At 38.0% G+C, this 22,800-nt stretch overlaps 1 protein-coding gene across 9 annotated transcripts; it reads left to right on the top strand.

The window, feature by feature from the left end:
* Positions 1-218: 218 nt before the first annotated feature.
* LOC101884052 (pregnancy-specific glycoprotein 22) lies at positions 219-21,656 on the top strand. Of its 9 annotated transcripts, XM_073937271.1 has the most exons (12): positions 332-379; positions 628-713; positions 3,227-3,329; positions 3,402-3,544; positions 7,167-7,283; positions 8,495-8,539; positions 10,395-10,439; positions 12,010-12,324; positions 13,307-13,609; positions 14,161-14,466; positions 16,421-16,726; positions 20,421-21,656. In XM_073937271.1, the coding sequence occupies exons 2-12, from the start codon at positions 671-673 to the stop codon at positions 20,741-20,743; spliced, it is 2,049 nt and encodes a 682-aa protein (XP_073793372.1). In that variant the 5' UTR covers positions 332-379; positions 628-670; the 3' UTR covers positions 20,744-21,656. The 9 variants fall into 9 exon arrangements, with proteins under 9 accessions (XP_073793368.1, XP_073793370.1, XP_073793367.1 ...); XM_073937267.1 differs by having other exon boundaries at positions 219-379; positions 3,227-3,544; XM_073937269.1 differs by having other exon boundaries at positions 219-713.
* Positions 21,657-22,800: the final 1,144 nt, after the last annotated feature.

Genomic DNA, 22,800 nt, shown 5'->3' with positions numbered 1-22,800 from the left:
TAAATCAAATACAGCCTTGCAAACATTTATGATTTCTTGTCCCGTTTTTCACGTAGGATATAAACGAGAGACGTTCAAATGCCCCTTTTTTCTTAACCGGGATTCTACTCTGTATTTTCCCTATACAGAAACAGAAGTGATCGCTGGATAAATGCAAACGGCAGTGACATAAGGACTGGCTCCGGAAATCCCCCCGGGTCTCCGTCCCCCAAATTCGCCCCCTTGTAGCTGTTGCATGTTTGTTCGGCGCATGCTTCGTATCTCAGTCTGAAAGAAATTAATCACTTCATCAATTCTTTCAGCATTGTGTGTCTTACTTCAAGTTAGACTAGCATATTCTCTGAGAATTAGTTTTTTTCTGAGTCCAAGGGACTGTCAGGTATGTCTCAAATTGAGCAAACTGTGAGTATTGATTGACGCGACCGATTGTTTTGAACGATTCAGTCCGTGTTTGGTGAACTGTTCACTTTAAAGAACCGGTTCACGAAAACGATTCGTCCAAACAAACTGCGCTTTAGACTCAGATTTTGCCAACATTAAAGAAGAAGAACAGACTCAATATTTTAAACAAACTTATTCTTTCATCAAATTGATTCATTTAGTAAACATCTCTTCACAAATCTCCAGATTTTGTTTTTAGAAATCCGATTTAGCTGGAAACAGCAACAATATGAAGATTGTTTTAGGAATCCTGTTTTTACTACCAACATGTGGTAAGTGCGGTTTCTTCATTCATTATTAGGTCTGCTTTCGGTTTTACGATGACCTTTTAAAGTGTTTTTGATGTTTTATTGATGGAAAACAGCATTTGAAAAACTCTTGTACATTAAATTGTAGCATATTAAACCAACAAAGGTAATAATATTAGCCACCTTTTTCCTGCACCATATGGTGCCTTACATTAGAGTTGGGTAGTAAAGATTGTCATCTACATTGCATAATCAGATTTCTTTTTTAAAGGAAGTAGGCTACTTGTAATTAAAGTAATCTACTTTTTAAAAATAGTTGAAACCAGAAGTTTACATAATCCGTAAAAAAGTCACATAACCATTTTTAAAAAACAAAAAAGTGTCTGATGGTAAATCATACTAAATGTTTACTATTTTTGGTCCGTTAGGATTACCTAAATGATTTACATTTGCTAAATGCCAGAATAATAAGAGATTTTATTTTTAATTTTTTATTAATTTCTAGCCAGTCAAAAGTTTACATACATTTCCTTTGTATTTTTTAGCTTTGCTTTTAAACTGTATAACTTTGGTCAAATGTTTTGGGTATCCTTCCACAAGCTTCTCAAAATAGTTTGAATTTTGGCCCATTCCTCATGACAGAATTGGTGTAAACGAGTCAGATTTGTTGGCTGTCTTGCTCGCACAAGCTTTTTCAACTGTGCCCACAAATTTTCTATTGGATTTGTGATGGCCACTCCAAAAACATTCACTCTGTTGTCCTTAAAGCACGTTTTAACTAATTTGGCAGTATGCTTAGGGTCATGGTCTGTTTGGAAGACCCATTTGTGGCCAAGTTTTAATTTTCTGGCTGATGTCTTGAGATGTTGCTTCAGTATTTCTACATAATGTTCTTTCTTCATGATGCCATCTATGCTGTGAAGTGGACCAGTCTCTTAGCCCCACAACTTCATGCTGCCGCCCCTATACTTCAGAGTTGGGAGGGTGTTTCCACTCCTCAATGACCTCCGCAGCATTAGCTAAGGATATAGCCTGGTCCAGAATTATGTATCCCTTGGCATCATTTCTTCACAGGTCTTGGATCGCATCAGTGGTGATTAATCTCTAGGGGCGTCTGTATGAGTATCTCCAGGTGGAAATGGAGATTAAATAAAATAATTAGCGTAGCTGCTGTTCATAGTGTGTTTAAACACGAAATGCAAAAAGGTCTATAAATGAAAACAGAAGTTATATAAACAAACATATAAACCAACATGTAAAGCATGTGCTTCTAACAAATTGTCAGGTGCATTAAGACAGGAGGAGTGTGTCCTACAGGTGGTTTGTCAAGCCCACTCACCTGCATGGAGCACACTCAAGTATCATACCATTATGTGGACATTATCAGGAAGGCTATTCGAGAGTTTAGGAGCCATAAATGAGAAGACTTGACCTCCTTTAGAAGACTTAATTCTTTTAATAGACTCCTTTTGTCATGCCTAATTTGAGATCTGTAACTGAATATAACTCAACTTTTCATGAAGTATTTGCAATTGATATTGTGTGCGTTACACTAGCTCCCACTTTCTAGCCATGCTCTTTCAGTTAAAAGAGCTGCAACTGTCCAGTTTTCCAAGAAACACATCTGATTAATGAATGTGAAACTTACAAATGTTTGGGCATTTATAATTGGTGTGCAGGTGTGTGTGGTTTCCTACAAATGAATGTAGAAAATACAAAATTAGTCATTCTCATAGCATTAAAAATATAAGGAAAGCATTTCCCAGCTACATAATTATAATAAGTCTAGCATTAACATTTATAGATTACTTACTTGTCGATAATGCACACAATAAGCACCAATTATAAAAAACATTAGGAACAATCTTCACTCCGTCTCGAAGACGTGATTTACAGCAATGTAACGCTAACTAAATTAAATGGCAGTGGAGAACATTCCATTTTCCATTGCTATTTCCAGTCATATACTGTCATCTATTGGCACATTCGTGTAACTGAACACTTTGTACATGAAGGATAAAAATAAAGAAAGCCAAACTTACAGTTTAACTGCGTGCATGGATTATTTGTATGGAATCCTACTTTGTCAAATTGAGGTAAAGTTGGTTTTATATTTGCACATTTATTCAGTGACAACTTGTGACATGTTCCTTACTGTGTATTGTTTACTTTGAAAATTCAGTTTGAAATAACATATAAGTATGACTTGAAAACAACCCAGCACTATTTATTTGTGGAAAAAAAAATTGTATTTCGACAGTCATTTGCTGCTAATATGATTTCACTATTTAGAATTCACAAAGAATACTTTTCTGAACTTATATTATTAATGAGAAAGTCTGAATGTGTGAATATATAAAACCAACTTTATCTCAATCTTTGTCAGGCAGACTGGTTGTTCTTTATTTTAATGCTGAATAATTTAAATAGTTAATTATTTTAATAAGGCACGACTAAATTCTCTCTTTAAATGATTTCTCACTAACATTCCCAGCAGTGTTTCAATCTCTGAGATGCTGTTTCTGTTTGTTCTGCAGGTGTGTTTGGTGCTGACACAGATGTGTCAGTGATGGAGGGACAGACTGTGACTCTTAACACTAATAATACTGATATAAAGAAAATCACTCGGATACTGTGGAGGTTTGAAAATGATAGTAGGTTCTCTCAACTCATTGCTGAATTTAATGAAAATGATATATATTACAATGATAGATTCAGAGACAGACTGAAGCTGAACAATCAGACTGGATCTCTGACCATCATGGACATCAAAACCACAGACACTGGACTTTATAAAGCAGAGATCAACTATGACAGTGAGACTTTAAAGTGGTCATTCAACGTTACTGTCAATGGTAAGCATATACTTTTTTTACGTTTTTGATGTCTTTGATGATTTGTAAAATGGCAGTCAATAAAAGTACTTTACAGTTTAATTAATACCTGTCCTATTAAGAGAAACAGACTGTATTGGCTTCCACATGTAAGATTGGTATTTCTAAGCCTCTGGGAGTGTCATCACACACAATAGGTTTAGAATGTACAGAAACTAGTATGTAACTGACAGAATTCCAAAAGCTTGATGACCCACCATGGAAACCAAAATGGAATACAGTGTGAAGTTCTTTAATCTACAGCCCCTGCAAATGGAGGGCAATCTTAAATCACATAAAAACACTAGATGTCTGTAATTTACAATGAATGACGACAAATTGATCATTCCAAAATTACAGACATTTAGGGCTCTATCATACACCCGGCGCAATGTGGCGCAAGGCGCAGCGCAATACTCTTTTGCTACTTTGCTACTCGGCGCAAGGGTCATTTTGAGGTGTTGAGCCACGCTGTTTAAATAGCAAATGCATTTGCGCTCAAATGTGCGCCCACAGGCGTTCTGGTCTAAAAAAGCAGGCGTGTTTTGGCGCGTTGCTATTTTGAGAAACTGTAAATAGTCTGATCTTTAGAACAGAACAAAGTCGGTCTATTGTCTGGCGCAAAGTGCGCCTGGCTTACACAGTTTATATATTATATATATACAATATATATATATAATAAGGATGTATACAGGATATAAATATAAATGATTAAAATATTACAAAACATATTAATTTCTAGCCTACATGAAGATTTAAAAACCACTGCCTTTTTCAGTTCATTCAATTTGCTTTTGTATAATGTTATTATTATTAGCAGTATTATTGATTATATCCATATTTATATTTGTTTTATCAAAAACAGGCTTAAATTTGTCCACCTGTCAAATTTTAGACCATATGGGACATGGCAGGTGTATTTGTAAATAACTCAGTATTTTGAGCACACTTCGTTATTATTGTTCATTTATTCGTTTGCTAGAAATTAGAACTGAATTTAGAAATAGTTTTTAAACAAATCTTTGCGCTTAACAAACAAAATTAATTCTTTACAGGCTAATTGATGTCTGTGCGTAAAGGTTTCCCTATCCACGAGAGCAAAAGCGAAAGTGAACTTACTTTACATCAAAATGCGCTTATGGCGCGACGCAGCTGCTCTTAAAGGGAATGGGACATGAGACTCTAATTGGTTTATTCTCAAAACACATCTATAACTCATTAAGAAAATAAACTCAACCCTTTTAGACCATGCGCCATGGCACAAAGCGGATTTTCCCGTCCTTAAATTAGCAAAAATGCATTCTGACACGCCCTGAAAGCGTTTGCGCCCTGCGTTTTGCGCTCTGCCCATGGACTGTCAAAATAGATCCCTTTGTGTCAGAAAGCCTGTCGTAAGCTGCGTCCCAAATCGCATACTTATGCACTATTCTACGCCATTTTGTAGTATAAATAGTGTAAGTAGTGTGTTCACACTGAAAACTCAATAAAATAATAAGTGCACTTTAATAACCCGGATGATGCACTCATTTAGCCGCTAAAATGAAGTGTGTAATGATGGACACTTCACACACTCAACGACCGCTGGTTTGCTCGTGCAGCGGAAGGGGCGGAGGTATCGGGCGCACATGTTGAATAACTTTATTTATTTTGGATGGTGAAAGCAAAATTCTCCTACGAGAGTGATTATAGCGCCTCCCGATGGTGAATGCGGCAATACTCACTGCAGGTATTATTTGATAATTTGGTTGTTTATTTCACTGATTTGGCAACCGTCAAACGTCATCAGGGAAACGGTTTGAATTTCCGCTTAGTAAAAAACCATTAGTGTGCCACTTGGGACGGACACTACATGCATATACTATCTTGTTGAGTGTGTAATTGCATAAGTACATAGTGCATAGTGTATAGTGTGCCATTTGGGACGCAGCTCTAGAAAGAGTCTCCATTTACCTGGCACCAGTTTTGCAACCTACCGACTTTAGCTATGTGCAGCCACCACCATTTCTGCATGGTAGTCAGTCTGCACATACGGGTACAGAGCTACTGTTTGCATCTGCCTGTGGCATCCCACAACCTAGGTAACCAGTGTTTGAAAAGTGTGACTTTGCTCTGTTAAAATTAGTGTTGGACCATTTGTTGACTAATCACAGCCATCTCAGCGAGCAGTACAAGTACCATGTCTTGTTAAGCCTACATGTCTCATCCTCGTCCTTATTTAGCTGCACTGCAGGCTCCCCAAGACAAGTATGGTCAGCCACAACAGCTTGTCCAGTCAGAATTAGGTGTCATGATGAGCACTCCACCAATAAGAATGGGTGATGCGAATGCTTTTGACACCTTACCCTTATCTGTTCAGTCATTAGTGTGCATGCTAAATTCTCTTGAGGGCCAGAATGGTTACGAGCTCGAGTGGCTCTCATGTTGATTTTTTGTAAGTAAGCTGCCATCTGCGTATCATGATGGTTTCGTTGAGTACTGCTTGAGCAGGGTTATTCTTCAGACAGATATTGACAGGACCTACACACTTCCTGATTTAGCCACCTGGTTAGAGACCAAGTGTCAAGAAAAATGCATCTTCAACCAAGCGGCAACCTTGTTCCAGAGTGAATTATCCAAGTCCCATGGTAGGGTTACAATGTCTACTCGCTCTAAGGAGGGAGCAACACCAGTACTCTTGGCCAATAAGAGAGGTACACATCCCTTTGGATCTGCAACTCGGTACAAAGCTAAAGCCATGCTGTCCCCATTGTGACAACAGGGACCATTATGTCAACTCTTGTTACCAGTTCATAAAGTTGACCACAGCTTAAATTGTCACTTGGAATAAGAAGGAAAAAGGTTGCTGGAGATGTGGTAGGACCCATGTAAAGACCTGTAACCTTAAGTGCTCATGTAAGGTCTGCAAAGAACTTAACCTGACTCTATTAATGACAGTTCTATATGACTCAATTTATGACACGCCAGAGGCTGTACTTATGGTGATCATGCCATCCACTAAGGCTTACCTGGACAAACCTAATCGTTCGCCAAAGATCATGCTGAAAATGGTCAAAGTCCTTCTCCACCATGGTCACCGCACTATGGAAACTTACGCAGTCCTTAAAGACAGGTCAGAGAGGACAATAGCCAGCAGTATGGCAGCTCAAGTTAACTGGGACCACTAAATTGCTTTCCTTACAGACAACTCAGCAGTGTCACATGGAGCTTGAAGGGCTGTCCATCTCCTTTAAGAGTTCCTCAGTGACCAAGTAACCCACTGAGTGCTCCTCATTTCGGGAGAACCTAGGAGCGTGAGGTCAAGGAACTTACTCTGGGCCAAGTAGTTCTTATTGTTGATCCACAACCTCCACATGCTCTATGGCCTGTAGGAATAGTGTCTGGGATGTTACCTGGAGCTGAAAATGTGCAATTTGAATTAAAGTTAAGAACTTCACTACACCTAGTACTTAAAGATCAAATAGTATTCTTAATCATATTATACAAATAATTGTGTTCTCAAATATTTTACATGTAATTAGTCAAGGATCATTAACAAAGTTTAACCTTCCAGATCTACAGTAGTGGATGTTTATGGTGTTTATTTCTGACTGTTTTTCTTGATCAGGTTCAGGTTTGTCTCCAGGTGCTGCGGCAGGAATATCTGTCGTCATCCTTCTGCTAGTGCTTGCAGGAGTTGCTGCTTTTGTGTTTTACCATCGCCACAAATGTCTTGATAAAAAATGTAAGTTGAGACAACAGAAGAAAAATGAGTGTGCTAAAGAAGAGTTTTAAAAGTATAATGCATTATTCCATATATAGTCAGAGCTTGACGTTAACTTTTTTGATCACCAGCCACTGTGGCTAGTAGTTTTCCGACAGTACTAGCCACTCGCAATTTTCACTAGCCACAAGTTTGTTCTTGAGAAAACAGATTTAATGTGCATAAATATGACTTTGGCATGTTAAAATTAGCTGATTTAAATTGTGTGTTATGCCCACATACAATTTTGTGTGTGTGTGTGTGTTTGTGTGTGTTTTGTGACCTTGCTTGATGAGTATGAGCAAATAGGTTGTGGTTTCATAGTGCCGCATTGCAGTTAGATTTATTTCACATGACTTTTTAGGACTTTTTAGGATTTACCTTATTGTATCTAAAACTATACACTGCAGTCTGTCCAAGCTAAAGGTAGCAGACCAACAGTTAACTATATCTAAATGGAGTGTTAATCTCCCATTAAAGCAATGTTATCGTAAATGGTGATAACTTAGGCATTAACAAAAATAACTGTAAGCAAATGAAAAACATACCATGTGCAATAATGAAAGGGTTATCGCATGCAAAAAGTTAAAGTTAGGCTCATTAATAATCTGTTCAAAGAATGGTTAAAGCGAAAGCGGCAACTATTGCTGCTTACAAAAAGTCTCAAGCTCTTGAAAATGGCAGAACTCTGCATGCATTAGTACTCCTTTTTACCAGTCTATTTCAAAGAGAACCAATCGCACCTTTTGATTATTCGATATTCACCTGCTTTCTTTTGCTCGCGCGAACACTTATCAGTCGTGCTGTTTCTTGATTGTAAGATCACATTTGCACGCATATTGACAAACAGTCTTAAACTAAAATTCTAATCTTTAGTGACCAAACAGTACTGACATTTAAATAAACCATTTTCAACAGCCAACATGGCTAGTGGGGGTGTCTGTCTAACCCGCCCCAGGCGAAATCTTCACGCATTTGGCGGGTGTTAATGTCAAGCCCTGTATATAGTTAATAATTATAATGTTGAGTTTACTATTACAAATGTGCAATATTATTTTTATAAATCAAGTATTTTAATGCAGCTTATTAATTATGTCCAAAGCTACAGTATATTGCATGTTTGAAATACGTTCTTGATTGGTTTAAATTTCCAAGTATTTATAAAACTTTTCTTTCTATTTGCTGCTATAAAGCGGAGGTGCAAAAAGGAGAGATCTCTGATCCACAAAGTCAGATGTGTAAGTATTAAAACATGCTATTGTAAAGTTTTATCATTGTTAGCATAAAGGCCATTTTTAACACCCGCTCTATTGAAGTTTGTTTAGAGTAGTAATGTGAGTAGTAGTTTGAGTTTTGGGGTTAAAAACAAAAAAAAAGTGGAATATTTGAGCTGAAAAAGGGCTATTCTGTGTTGTTCGGCGCGTTAATTTTACTCTCCCTCTGTCACACAACCAGCGATCGCTTGTTCTCACACGAACTCTCATGACGATCGCTGGTTCTCACACGAACTCTCATGACTACATTTCCACATTTCCCAGGACTACATTTTTATACATGCACTGCTCCCAGACACACACGCCTGCTCAGTCATCTATCCTGATTGCATCACCAGCTGGACCTTGTTCACAGACTGATTCCACCCCATTCATAAGCCACTCTCTCACGCTACCAGTTGGCCGAGTCTTGTTTTCCCTGTGTAACATTACAACGCGTTTCCCTGTCTTGTTTCTCTGTGTTTAGACCCTAGCCTTGTATTCCACTTATCCTGTTTAGCCGCCTGCCTTTCGACCTTCTGCCTGTTTATATCGACTACGATTCTGGACTGTCTATAGATACCTGTTTGCACCTGATGACCACTGCTTGCCTGACTTTGAATAAACTGCATATTGGATCTTACCTCCTGTTGTCTCCTGTCACTCCACCCCAGTCGTGGTAACACCCTCCAGCCTAGTAATCACACAATGTGAAGAGGCTTTTACACTTGACATAGAAAGCGCAGTGCTATGAAATCCATGTATTTCAATGAATTGAGCCATGCAATGTTGGTTTGTTGCTGCACTGACCAAAGAACAAGATTTAAATTTTGTGTTATGCCCACATACTACAAGTTTTTTTTTTTGTGTGTGTGTGTGTGTGTGTGTGTGTGTGTGTGTGTGTGTGTGTGTGTGTGTGTGTGTTTTGTGACCTTGCTTGATGAGTATGAGCAAATAGGTTGTGGTTTCATAGTGCCGCATTGCAATTTTATTTCACATGACTTTTTAGGACTTTTTAGGATTTAACTTATTGTATCTAAAACTATACACTGCAGTCTGTCCAAGCTAAAGGTAGCAGATCAACAGTTAACTATATCTAAATGGAGTGTTAATCTCCCATTAAAGCAATGTTATCATCAATGGTGATAACTTAGGCATTAACAAAAATAACTGTAAGCAAATGAAAAACATACCATGTGCAATAATGAGAGAATAATCGCATGCAAAAAGTTAAAGTTAGGCTCATTAATAATCTGTTCAAAGAATGGTTAAAGCGAAAGCGGCAACTATTGCTGCTTACAAAAAGTCTCAAGCTCTTAAAAGTAGCAGGACTGTGCATGCATGAGCACTCCTTTTTACCAGTCTATTTCAAAGAGAACCAATCGCACCTTTTGATTATTCGATATTCACCTGCTATCTTTTGCTCGCGCGAACACTTATCAGTCGTGCTGTTTCTTGATTGTAAGATCACATTTGCACGCATATTGACAAACAGTCTTAAACTAAAATTCTAATATTTAGTGACAAAGCAGTACTGACATTTAAATAAACTATTTTCAACAGCCAACATGGCTAGTGGGGGTGTCTGTCTAACCCGCCCCAGGCGAAATCTTCACGCATTTGGCGGGTGTTAATGTCAAGCCCTGTATATAGTTAATAATTATAATGTTGAATTTAATATTACAAATGTGCAATATTATTTTTATAAATCAAGTATTTTTAATGCAGCTTATTAATTATGTCCAAAGCTACAGTATATTGTATGTTTGAAATAAGTTCTTGATTGGTTTTAAATTTCCAAGTATTTATAAAACCTTTCTTTCTATGTGCTGCTATAAAGCTGAGGTGCAAAAAGGAGAGATCTCTGATCAACAAAGTCAGATGTGTAAGTATTAAAACATGCTATTGTAAAGTTTTATCATTGTTAGCATATAGGCCATTTTTAACACCAGCTCTATTGAAGTTTGTTTAGAGTAGTAATGTGAGTAGTAGTTTGAGTTTTTGGGTTAAAAACAAAAAAAAGTGGAATATTTGAGCTGAAAAAGGGCTATTCTGTGTTGTTCGGCGCGTTAATTTTACTCTCCCTCTGTCACACAACCAGCGATCGCTTTCCAGAGATCGCTGGTTCTCACACGAACTCTCATGACTATATTTCCGCATTTCCCAGGACTACATTTTCATACATGCACTGCTCCCAGACACACACGCCTGCTCAGTCATCTATCCTGATTGCATCACCAGCTGGACCTTGTTCACAGACTGATTCCACCCCATTCATAAGCCACTCTCTCACGCTACCAGTTGGCCGAGTCTTGTTTTTCCTGTGTAACATTACAACGCGTTTCCCTGTCTTGTTTCTCTGTGTTTAGACCCTAGCCTTGTATTCCACTTATCCTGTTTAGCCGCCTGCCTTTCGACCTTCTGCCTGTTTATATCGACTACGATTCTGGACTGTCTATAGATACCTGTTTGCACCTGATGACCACTGCTTGCCTGACTTTGAATAAACTGCATATTGGATCTTACCTCCTGTTGTCTCCTGTCACTCCACCCCAGTCGTGGTAACACCCTCCAGCCTAGTAATCACACAATGTGAAGAGGCTTTTACACTTGACATAGAAAGCGCAGTGCTATGAAATCCATGTATTTCAATGAATTGAGCCATGCAATGTTGGTTTGTTGCTGCACTAACCAAAGAACAAGAGCAGTGTGCATTATGGCCAAGTTCAAAATAGCTCAATATACTGCTCTGGGGTTTTTCCGGTTATGTACACATATACTTATCAATGGATAAACTGCACATGCTTAACGAAATAGCAAAGTCTACTCAAATAACGTACAAACAAAACATTTCTATGAAGTAAAAAGGCAATTTTGGTTTTCACCCAAGTTTGCATCTTGGACCTTTATTTTATTTTCATCACATGCCTAGTTTGCTTTGATGTATTTGGTTTGTTGATCTGCTTTGCCTGCTCAACTTGGTTATTTTGGCTGCGTCCGAAACCGCATACTTCCATACTATAAAATACGCTAAAATCAGTATGGGAGCCGAGTAGTATGTCCGAATTCATAGAATTCGAAAATCAGTATGCGAGAAGTACCCGGATTACTACTTCCGGTGAGATTCTAGAGTGCGCATTCCATGCACGCTGTGCTGTCCCATGATGCCACGCGAGCGAATTCATGAATGGGAGTAAAGCGAGGCCATTAACGCAGGTAGGTCACATGACCATGACAAAATGGCGGATGTAGTAAGTCCGAATTCCATTCATACTTTTCACATTCATACTGTATAGAGCATACTTTTCAAACAGCCGAGTAGTACGTTTAAATTCAAATGCAGTACCTACTGAGTAGTAGGCGGTTTCGGACGCAGCACTTGTTTTTGTTTTTGTTTGCCCTGGTCATGTCTTGTGTTTTTTATCCACAAATTGACCATGTTTATGTGCTGACAGATGAAACAAAGAAAGTGTCTGTGAAGGTAGGAGAATCTGTCACCCTAAAGCCTGATGCTGTAATTCAGAGAGACGATCAGATACTGTGGACGTTTGGACCGCAAGAGACTCTTATCGCTGGAGTCAATGGAAATACCAGAGAGATCTCTACCGGTGATTGTGCTGATGGGAGATTCAGAGACAGGCTGAGGCTTGACTCTACAACTGGAACTGTAACGATAACAAAAACAGCAAGCGAACATGTTGGAGTCTATAAACTAAAGATCATCAGCAGCACTGGGACCTCATACCAAACATTCATTCTTACTCTCATACGTGAGTATCTCAAGTCTTTAAATAAGAGTCAGTGTTAAAAACTCAGAAGTGAAGCTCAGGGGTTCTTTCTTCATATGTGGATTACTCATTTAGCTGGATTTGGTTATTAGTGATTTGACATGAACCAGGATATTTTCACTCAAAATTTATATTAAAGTTTTTGTCATAGCTACAGTTCTGTTAGTTAAAACCTGGTCGGGAGCAGCTAATTATATATTAACAGGGTTAGACTGTCATGAACACATGAAGGCAGATCAAACAGCCAATCACATGCCTTGAAACATAATTGCTGTCAACATTTAGCAATATTAATATGTTAGTAGTTACTGTTCAGCTCAAAACATCTTGTGGGAAAAAGAAATAATACTGTATAGCATGATTTTTTGCCTTTGTTAGATGACCTTATCTTATGGTTTACCAAACAAATGAACGGCACATTTTTACATACCTGTTTTAAAACTCTTATAACCACATACCTTTAGGTGAATATTTACTAGTACACACACAGAGAAACACAGAAATAAATTCTCAGTTGTAGTAACCCAACGTAGAATAAATATACACAAACCCAACCACTGGGTTAAAAAAAGTGTAATTTAAAATGTAAATAAATAACAAATAAATAAAGTATCATAAAAAAATTACTCAACATTGAGGTTGTCTATGTTTTAGCCAACATTAAGTTAAAACAACCCAGCAAATTTCAGATTATAGTTATGTTTTACCACACACAGCCAACAACTTAATATTTCTCCATAGTTTAATGCGATTTTTTTTATGTGATGTCATGGGATTGTAGTTCTTTCCCCTGATTTTTCATATTCTAGCATCACTGAGCTGTTTATTTGATATATTTTAATTAACTACAACAAAACTCATTGAATCAATTCATTGTTTTTTTGTTCAGTCCTGACTCCTGAGCATCTAAATGAAATCTGTCTATGTATTTCTCTATTTTTATGTGCTTCGGTTCAAAATGAAGAGGATGTAAAATCAGTGACGGAGGGAAGTTCTGTCACTTTAGACCCTGACACTGAAACACAGAAAGACGATCTGATCCTGTGGATGTTTGGAGATGAAGACAGTCTCATAGCTCAGTTGCAAAAGACCACAAAGACATTCGATGGTACTGATGCAAGATTTAAAAATAGACTGAACCTTGACAGGAAGACTGGATCTCTGACCATCACAGACATCAAAAACTATCACACAGGACTGTACAAACTACAGATCAGCAACAGCAGCAGGGGAACCTTATGCAAGACCTTCAAAGTGCTGGTAAACTGTGAGTACACTTCTATGCAGCTTGAAGTGACATTTAAAGGGTTAACTAGGTTAATTAGGTTAACTAGGCAGGTTAGGGTAATTAGGCAAGTTATTGTATAATAATGGGTTGTTCTCTAGACTATTGAACATTTTTTTTGCCTAAAGCGGCTAATAATTTTGTCCTTAAAATGGTGTATAAAAAATTAAAAATGCTTTTATTGTAGCTGAAATAAAACAAATACAACTTTCTCCGGAAGAAAAAAAATATTATCAGACCTGCTGTGAAAATTTCCTTGCTCTGTTTGATAGATAGATAGATAGATAGATAGATAGATAGACAGACAGACAGACAGACAGACAGACAGAGAGATAGATAGATAGATAGATAGATAGATAGATAGATAGATAGATAGATAGATAGATAGATAGATAGATAGATAGATAGATAGATAGATAGATAGATAGATAGATAGATAGATAGATAGATAGATAGATAGATAGATAGATAGATATTTTTCCATTTGCAAAGTTAACAATCTCATTTCTTTTTTCTGCACTTTTGCAACAAAGTCGAGAAAGTGTCAGTGATGGAGGGAGATCCTGTCAAGCTAGAGGCTCATGTTGAAATTGGTAAAAAAGACCAGATACAGTGGCTGTACAAAGAAAACACACTTCTAGCCGAAATCGAGGGAAGGAGCAGAGAGATCCGTAAATATGATGTTGGAGGTGGGAGATTCAAAGGCAGACTGATGGTGGATGGCAAGACTGGATCTCTGACCATCAAGAACACCAGACCTGAGCACACTGGACTTTATACACTAAAGATCAACAGCAGCAAAGAGCCATGGGACAAACATTTCTTGATTTTTGTCAAAGGTGAGTCTGTTATTTACCTTAAACTCCTTCATGTTCAAACTCCTTTATACAGAGATTAAGTCTCTAAAAATGCCCGAAGGAAATGCCAAAATGCACATAAAGTTTGCCATCCCAAAGAGCATCTCACGCCTTCAAAGGCCACCATACATTCATTGACTTTCATCTTAGTCTTCTGAGGCACAGGTCATTTGTTATATAATAAAAATGGGCACAGTAACTTCTCCTACCAGAACAAATACACATTTTCTTTTTGATATTTGGCACCGGAAGTGATGATTTTGTTTGGCATGCTCTCCCAGGAGAGAGCACTGAGCTCAGAATATCCTTGACCCCGGGGCTCCCTCCAGTAGGTTTCGAGAACTACTGTGCTTGTGAACGTGTTGTGATATATCTGGCTAAGAAGTGCTTAAGATGCTATTTTGAAGCAGCCAATTTACTCATGGTGTATGTCTTTGGATGGTGGGAGGAAACCAGGAAACCTAGGGCAAACCCACGCAAACTCAGAGAGAACATGCCAACTCCACACAGAAACGCTGATCGGCTTGGTAAGGGCCCGAACCAGCAGCCATCTTGCTGTTAGGCAACAGTGTCAACCACTGGGCCTCCGTGCCGCCCCATCAGAGAAGGGGAGGAGTAGATGTGGAAGCGGGTTCTTTAAGATGAAGATGACTGGAGTGAAAAACTCTGTTTTTTTATAGTGTGTCATTATTCATTTGATTGGTGGAATATACGGATCTGACGCTGTACCAGCCGTGTTTAGTCATAATCACGTGGTTCAGGGTTCAACGCTGAGGATTTTTTCTACTGGCCCGATCGGACCAGTGGTTCAAATTTTTACTTGCCCTGCCAATATTTTCACTGGCCCTACCAAAAAAAAGTTAATAGTTATTCCTTAGCCACAAATTTAGAAAAGAAATGTGTCAAAATGTTCGTAAATCTAGAATTTAATTATTTATAAAATGTTAATAAATGTGTAATGAGCAACATTCAAACATGTGTTTTGCACACAAAAGTAGCAAAATGTGCAGGTATTTTATTGCAAAACAAAAGATGGCTGACCTGCCAAACTGCAGCAAGCTGTACAAAACATCACGTCGTGGCGTACCCTCATAAATGTCTGCTTCCAAGACGTTAGAAACAAATGTTTTCCTTTAGCATCATCACTTGATGTTGCCGCCATATTGCTGTCTCTTCGCTGTACTGGTTGTTACGAAAAAAATAATGTGCTCACAACATCCAATCAGAAAAGAGGAACCGAAAAGGTAGCATTTAAAGGCTTAAAAACACAAACTGTTTCTCGATTCTGACTGTTTTTGTCAGAGGAGGGGCCCGATCGGGCCAGTAACGATCCTGTCTACTGTCCCGAGCATCTCACATGCTGGCCCCGGGCCATCGGGCAGTCCTTATTGTTGAGCCCTGTGGTTCTTTCGAAATTAGTTTATAAATAAACCACACTTAAGTTGATTCGATGTTTATAGTATGAATAATAGTATACTTTATTTTATGAGTGATCATGTAAATGTCAAAGAGATTATTTTAGACAAATTTTATACGCTATAGATTTATGCAGGGTATACAGTTTAAGTTTTTTCAGCTCATTTTTTAAACAACTCACATATTCTAGCCTTCAATCCACTGTAAATCCCACTGTAATACTTCTAGTTTACAAAACTTATTTCCTTTAGCTACAATAAACATTTTTGAATATTTGCGCGGTACTAACTAAGGAATGATTGACTACAGGCCTTTGAATTAAAAGCTAAATATTGTATTATTTCTAGTGATTTTCTAGTAAATGTAGTTGCTTGATTTTAATTATAATGGTTCCCACTGTTTAGATGTTGTGTTTCCGACATTTTCCGACACTCAAACTATTGTGTGTTGGATATGATTTTTTTTTAGCATTTCTTTCAAAGTCTTCTGTTGTGTATTTTTTACAACCATTTTTTCTAAGCGAGTATGATATTAGGAAAGGAGGGAAACAACGTCACTCTGAATGTTCAAGATGAATTACAAAGAGATGATCTGATCCTGTGGATGTTTGGAGATGAAGACAACCTCATAGTTCAAATGAATGGAGAAACGTCAGAGAGCACATTTACTGAAGCCGACGAGAGATTCAGAAACAAACTGCTGCTGGACAAGATGACTGGATCTTTGACCATCAGAAACATCACGAGCGAACACTCTGGAGCTTATAAACTACACATCATCAGTAGCAGAAGGACATTTTACAGGAGATTCCGAGTTTTTGTGTGTGGTGAGTCTTTCAGTTTAACTGACTTTACTATCAAAATACAGTAGTGGCATATGAACAAATTAGATTAAATTGAAAATAGGAATCATACTTTTTGTCTGTAGTTCAGCTTTTAAGTCATTTGTATCATGAAAACTGCTATACAAATCCTTTTGAATTTAGAGTAATATGGTTATTAATGTTATATTAAGTCCATATTGCAGAAATGCTTAATTCTGGGTTTAAACAGTTATGCCATGACTTGTGGTATTCAAGCTTAGTCTTGTTATCCTGATTAGGATGTAAACATTTTTAGTTTTAAAACCTGAAAAACAAGAATGCTATTAGGAGTCAGCAGCTAATGAATACACAGTGGGTACAAAAAGTATTTAGACCCCCTTAACTTTTAAAGTGTCCCTTGTATGTGGTATTTCAAAGGCTTTAAAACAATGAATAATTTTGCGACGCAATTTGTTCAGTTGTTTCAAAGCTTTGTTTTTCCCTTCACTAGTGCATTATTTAGCAACTCTATTGACAGAACTTGAAAGAAAAATACTGGAGGACACATAGTCCTTTGCGAAAAATAGGTGTTATTTAAACTGCCCAAAGCATACATATATCTACAACATATCCGCCTCGACAGGCACCACAGACCTTATGGTCCTCATGGCCATGTCAACAATGGAGTTGGAGAACATGGACCACTATGTCTCAATAGCCCCTTTCACACAGTGATACCGGAAAATATCCGGAAAATTTACGGAACGACTTTACCGGTATGTTCAAAAAAGCGCTGTTCACACAGGCGAGGACGTTACGGAAATTTTCCGGAAAAGAGCATTCACACATCCATTCCAAAATACCGGTAAATTCTAACATCATTCACCACAAATGAGCTTTAAACGGCTGCGCTTGTATTTGTAAACATTTGACTAAATTACAAACTCTTTTGATGATCAATATTGTGAACAACTTTCACAGGATCATATTCGCATGTCGAGATGTTCATAATATGTGCGTGTGCTGCCGCTCACAGGCTGTTTCATGGGCACACGCAAAGCTTGAAGGTAAACAAACAACGGCTTATCATAAGCATCTTATCGATGATTATTTGCACAGTTGGCATTAGGAGAACATATAAACGTTATCTGACTAACTTCTAGCAGCTAAATGCGTCTGGAAAAATATTCAAAGGCTTTTATTCTCACAAACCGCGCGGACGTAAATGCGTCTGACTGTTGTGATTGGCTAAAGCAGAAGTCTTACGTCAGCACGTTCTAGACGTGCACGCGCTTATTCCGGAAATATTCCTTCTGCGTTCACACAGCGCAGCATTCCGGCAAATTGCCGGTAATGTTACAACTTCTCTTTCCGGAAAATAGCCAGAACGAATTTACCGGTATTTTCAAAAAGGACCTGTTCACACATACAACCTTTCCGGAAAATTGCCGGTAATTTTCCGGAAAGGTCTGTATGTGTGAAAGGGGCTAATGTCTCTAACCTCCCTCGGGATCTGGTCAAAGCACTTCCGGAGGTGAGAGTTGAAAATCGCTCTGATTTAATATTTAGCCAGACATTCACAGAGGACCCTCACTATAAGCTTGAGCCTGCCAGGTCTGTCCAGCTTTCCCCCCTGCCAGCAGATCCAACTCACCACCAGGTGGTGAGCAGTTGACACCTCTGACCCTCTCTTTACCCGAGTGTCCAAGACATATGGTCTGTCAGAGATAAGATAATACAACCACAAAGTCAGTCATCGACCTCCACCTTAGGGTGTCCTAGTGCCATGTGCACTGATGGACACCATTATGTTCGAAAATGGTGTTTGTTATAGACAAACTGTGATTAGCACAGAAGTCCAATAACAGAACACCACTCAGATTCACTTTCCAGAACCCCTACCAAGAACTCCAAAAAGGCCGGGTACTCTACTCTGGTGTTTGGCCTGTAGGCACAAACCGCAGTGAGAGACCTATCCCTGACCCTAAGGGGCAGGGAGGCGACCCTCTCGTTTATCGGGGAAAAGTCTAACACATGGTGGCTAAGTTGGGCAGCTATATGCAAGCCCACACCATGGTCAACTCCATGAGAAGGGCTGGACATTTTTCTACTATGCGGTTAAGTACCAGAACCCCAGATTTGCGTGAAGGTAAGCCCAACTATCTCTAGCACAGTTCCACCTCCTGCACAAGCTCGGGCTCCTTCATTCCATGTCCCAAGAGCCAGTTTCTGTAATCGACGATAGGGTTGTCATTGTCCTGACCTTCAACCACCATCCTTTCGACAATGCATGCAGTAGCCCCTTATGGCTCCCCCTGCAGGAGAATGGTCTCACTACACTCCTTTGGGTTGAGTCCGGCCGGGTTCCATGGGATAAAACCTGGGCCCTAACCCCAGGCCTGGCTCCAGGGTGGGGTCCCGGCTGCGCCATACCGGGCGACATCACAATCCTCCCTGTTATTCCACTCATAAGGGGTTTTTCATCTGCACTCTAACCTAAGGCACTCAAAGCCCTCCCCCACGATAAGGTGGCAGTTCATAGAGGAGGATTATAATTATTATTATTGATATAAATATAGATGAAAAACACAATTCACAACCACACTTCAGCTTTATTTGAAAAGAGGCATAAAAAAGCTGTATTCTTCCATGTTTTAGTATTGATCTATTGTACTCACCATAATTGATTCTGTAAAAATTACAAAAGATATATATATTTTAAATTAATTATTAAAATCTGCAGGTCTTGATAAACTTTATTGTGGGGAAAAGAAACATGCACAGACCATAAAGTCAATAAAAGTATTACAAAATAAATCATTACAATATATAACCGCTGGTGTGGAACTGAACAGATAGTTCAGAACTACTCCACGGCAGTGCACTCAACCCAGAAGCCGCACAAAAATAACAAACTAAAATAAAAAAACAACACAATGCGCTGCTACAACCTAACAGGGGAAATTTACATTTACACAGTTTTAAACCGCAAGAACTTTTCCTAGTCAGACTAGAAACTCAAAGACGCTCCAACAAATATCTCCGCCTCCTTGTCTCTCCCACCTATTACACAAACAAATACCTATTACGAAAGCCAAAGATCAAATCAACAAAATTTAAATTAGACGAGCCCCCATATGTTACACCTGGCTCAAGGATGTAACATAATGAGAAAGACGACAAGGAGAAGTATAATCAAAAAGAATATTTATTTAACTCAATTTAAATTATATACTCCAAATATCAGTATCAGTATGTTCAATCAGTGTGAAATGGAAATGTATGGATGCTGTAAATGTTGTCAGTGATAATGTATGGATGCGAAACAAAGCATAAAGGCCAAATAGGAGCGCGGCTCTGGCCAACTGCCAAGTGAATGGACAGCGGCCCCGACAAACTCTCTGCCGGGGTTTAAATAAGGGCGCTGACCAGCATCAGGTGCGCTGAAGGCACACCCCCAATCTAGAAATCAAAATCAAACACACAAACAAAACAACGCAGTCCTAACAACATGCATTAATGGAAGAATGGTGCCACTATTATCATATATTTCATAGTTTGTTTGGAAACAATTGGTGTCCAGAACCAAACTCAGGTCTGCTTATTGAGGATGCTTAATTTAGGCCATACAAATACTGTATCTAATGTTGAATATGTTGCAGATAGTATAACTTTACTTTTATCTCAGTCTGAGTAACTTTCTCTGTTCGTTCTCCAGGTGACTCTGATCCAAACACTGTGTCGGTGAATGTGGGAGAAAGCTTAATTTTAATCACTAATTTTATTGTAAATCGAGATGAGCAGCTGCAGTGGACATTTGAAGGTGTGACCCTAGCATCTGGAATGAACGGAGACGTCAGTAAGACTTCATATGGGGATGATAGGAGATTCAGATGCAGGCTGGAGCTTCACCATCAAAGCGCATCTCTGACCGTGAAAAACACCCAAAAAAGTGACTCTGGAGTTTATCAGCTAAAACTCTGCAACAGAGGAGGAAAGAAAATTTGCTTGAAAGTCAATGTTACCATTTCTGGTGGGTAACTTAATTCTAATCAACATTAAAATTAAATCCATTATTCGTTTTTTTAAAGAGTTAAAATTCAAATTTTCTAATTTCTAATATATATATTAGGGGTGGAACGAGTTATCGTTGTACGATTTATTGCGATGCAAAAATGTCACAATATGCATCGTGGCGTTATGACGATTTGATTACGATACGACGTCCGTTTTCTCTTATGAGCTGTTTGCACGTGAGCTACGTTCCACCTGCTGTCGCACGTGAGTACAGATTGCAGCAGCAGTAATGTTAGCAGACCAAGATGAGTGGAGCTGAAATAGAGGATGGCTCTCAAACTCAGAAGTCTCATTGCTTTAGACTCGTCCGCTTTTTGACACGCATACTGGGTCAAACATCCTAAGTTTTAAAGTCTTCACAGTGATTTACATACTTTGCACAGCGACAGGGATACCTTCTAATGGTGTTGAAAGAGTCACATACTATATTTATAAGGTACAATTCACCCTAAAATATCATTCTGTCTTCATATAATGTTCCCGCCGCAAAATCACACATGACGTGAGCTGACTGTGAGCTGTTACTACAGAGGGCGGACTTTGATAGACGCGCGCGTATGGCAAGCCGTTTTAGCATTTAAACCTTTGTTCTGACTATCCATAAATATATTTTGAGATATCTCTAATTATATTTTGACTAGTCATAATTATAATTCGACTAGTCAGAATGACAATTAGAGATATCTGCAATTACAATTGTACTAGTACGAAATCAGATTGGAGATATCTGCAAATATATTATGACTAGTCATATTCCTCTATTGACTTCCATTGAAAAATATTTGCAGATATCTCTAAATGAGCTTTGACTAGTCACAATTGTAGTTAGAGATATTTCTAAATGAATTTAATTAAATATGAATTAAATACCTGGAAATGTGGATTTTTTTTTGCACACACAAAAAACGCAAGTGACCAAGCAAAGCCTTAAGCTCTTACTGTTAAATTCAATTGAATAGAACGCTTATTTTTTTGCACCTTTACCTAAATTGTTCCTTAATTTTGTCTCTGTCATTTCAATAATATTTTAAAGAAGTTTTTAAATTGTTTTATTTTCCAGAGACAGGCCTGTTGAATTTATTTTCTTTAAGAAGGTTCAGTTTAACAAGTTGAAACAAAAGAAATACATAAAAAATAGTTTACTTGGTAAAATTTGCATTTCAGTTTAATTTTCAATTTTTATTCCAAATATCGTGATACATATCGAATCGTGAGCATTATACTGTGATACACATCGTACCGTGAGCTGAGTGTATCGTTACACCCCTAATATATATATATCTATATATATCTATATATATATATATATATATATATATATATATATATATATATATATATATATATATATATATATATATATATATGCTCAACTAAGCCCTTGAAATAACAATCTGCATCTTAATGGACCTAAACAAGGCCTGGAAGATCACACTTCATTTGTGACTCTGGGCTTGTATTCATCAAGCTTCTCAACGATCTCTTTTAGTCTTCAGTTTGAAAGTGAATTTCATGAATTCTCAGCACAAGTATAAAAGCAAGTTATCAGGTTTCTTAAAACTAATGACTCATACATATGAAGTTATTTAAGACTTATTGAATTATTTAAGACTCATTGCTTATTTAAGAATTTATTGATGTATTGATGAATTTCTAATGATCGCATTACTTTCAGTTGTATGCTTATTTGGATGTCTTCATTATCATTCTTTGTTTTTGTTGCCATTACCTTATTATCATTCTATATTTGTTGCACTATTATAATGATCATTTGTATGTTTAACCTTTATATTTTTATGAAGAAGCCATGTTCAAGCAGACTGTAGTGTGATGAGAAATGCAAAGATACTGTGCAAATACAGCCAGAAACAGGAAAAGAATTACAATAACAGGATAGGTAAGTAACGTAATAAAAACAGACAATTGGAAGTCAGGCAGAGTTACGGACCAGAGTAGTGATCGCTGACATAACCCCATGAGGTGATGTGTCATCGCTGTTGATATAATTAATGGTTATTCAC

This window comes from Danio rerio, chromosome 22 (assembly GCF_049306965.1).
Source record: "Danio rerio strain Tuebingen ecotype United States chromosome 22, GRCz12tu, whole genome shotgun sequence".
Classification (NCBI taxonomy): domain Eukaryota; kingdom Metazoa; phylum Chordata; class Actinopteri; order Cypriniformes; family Danionidae; genus Danio; species Danio rerio.
The sequence above is the reverse complement of the archived record's forward strand: the minus strand, read 5'-3'. Positions and strand labels throughout refer to the sequence as shown.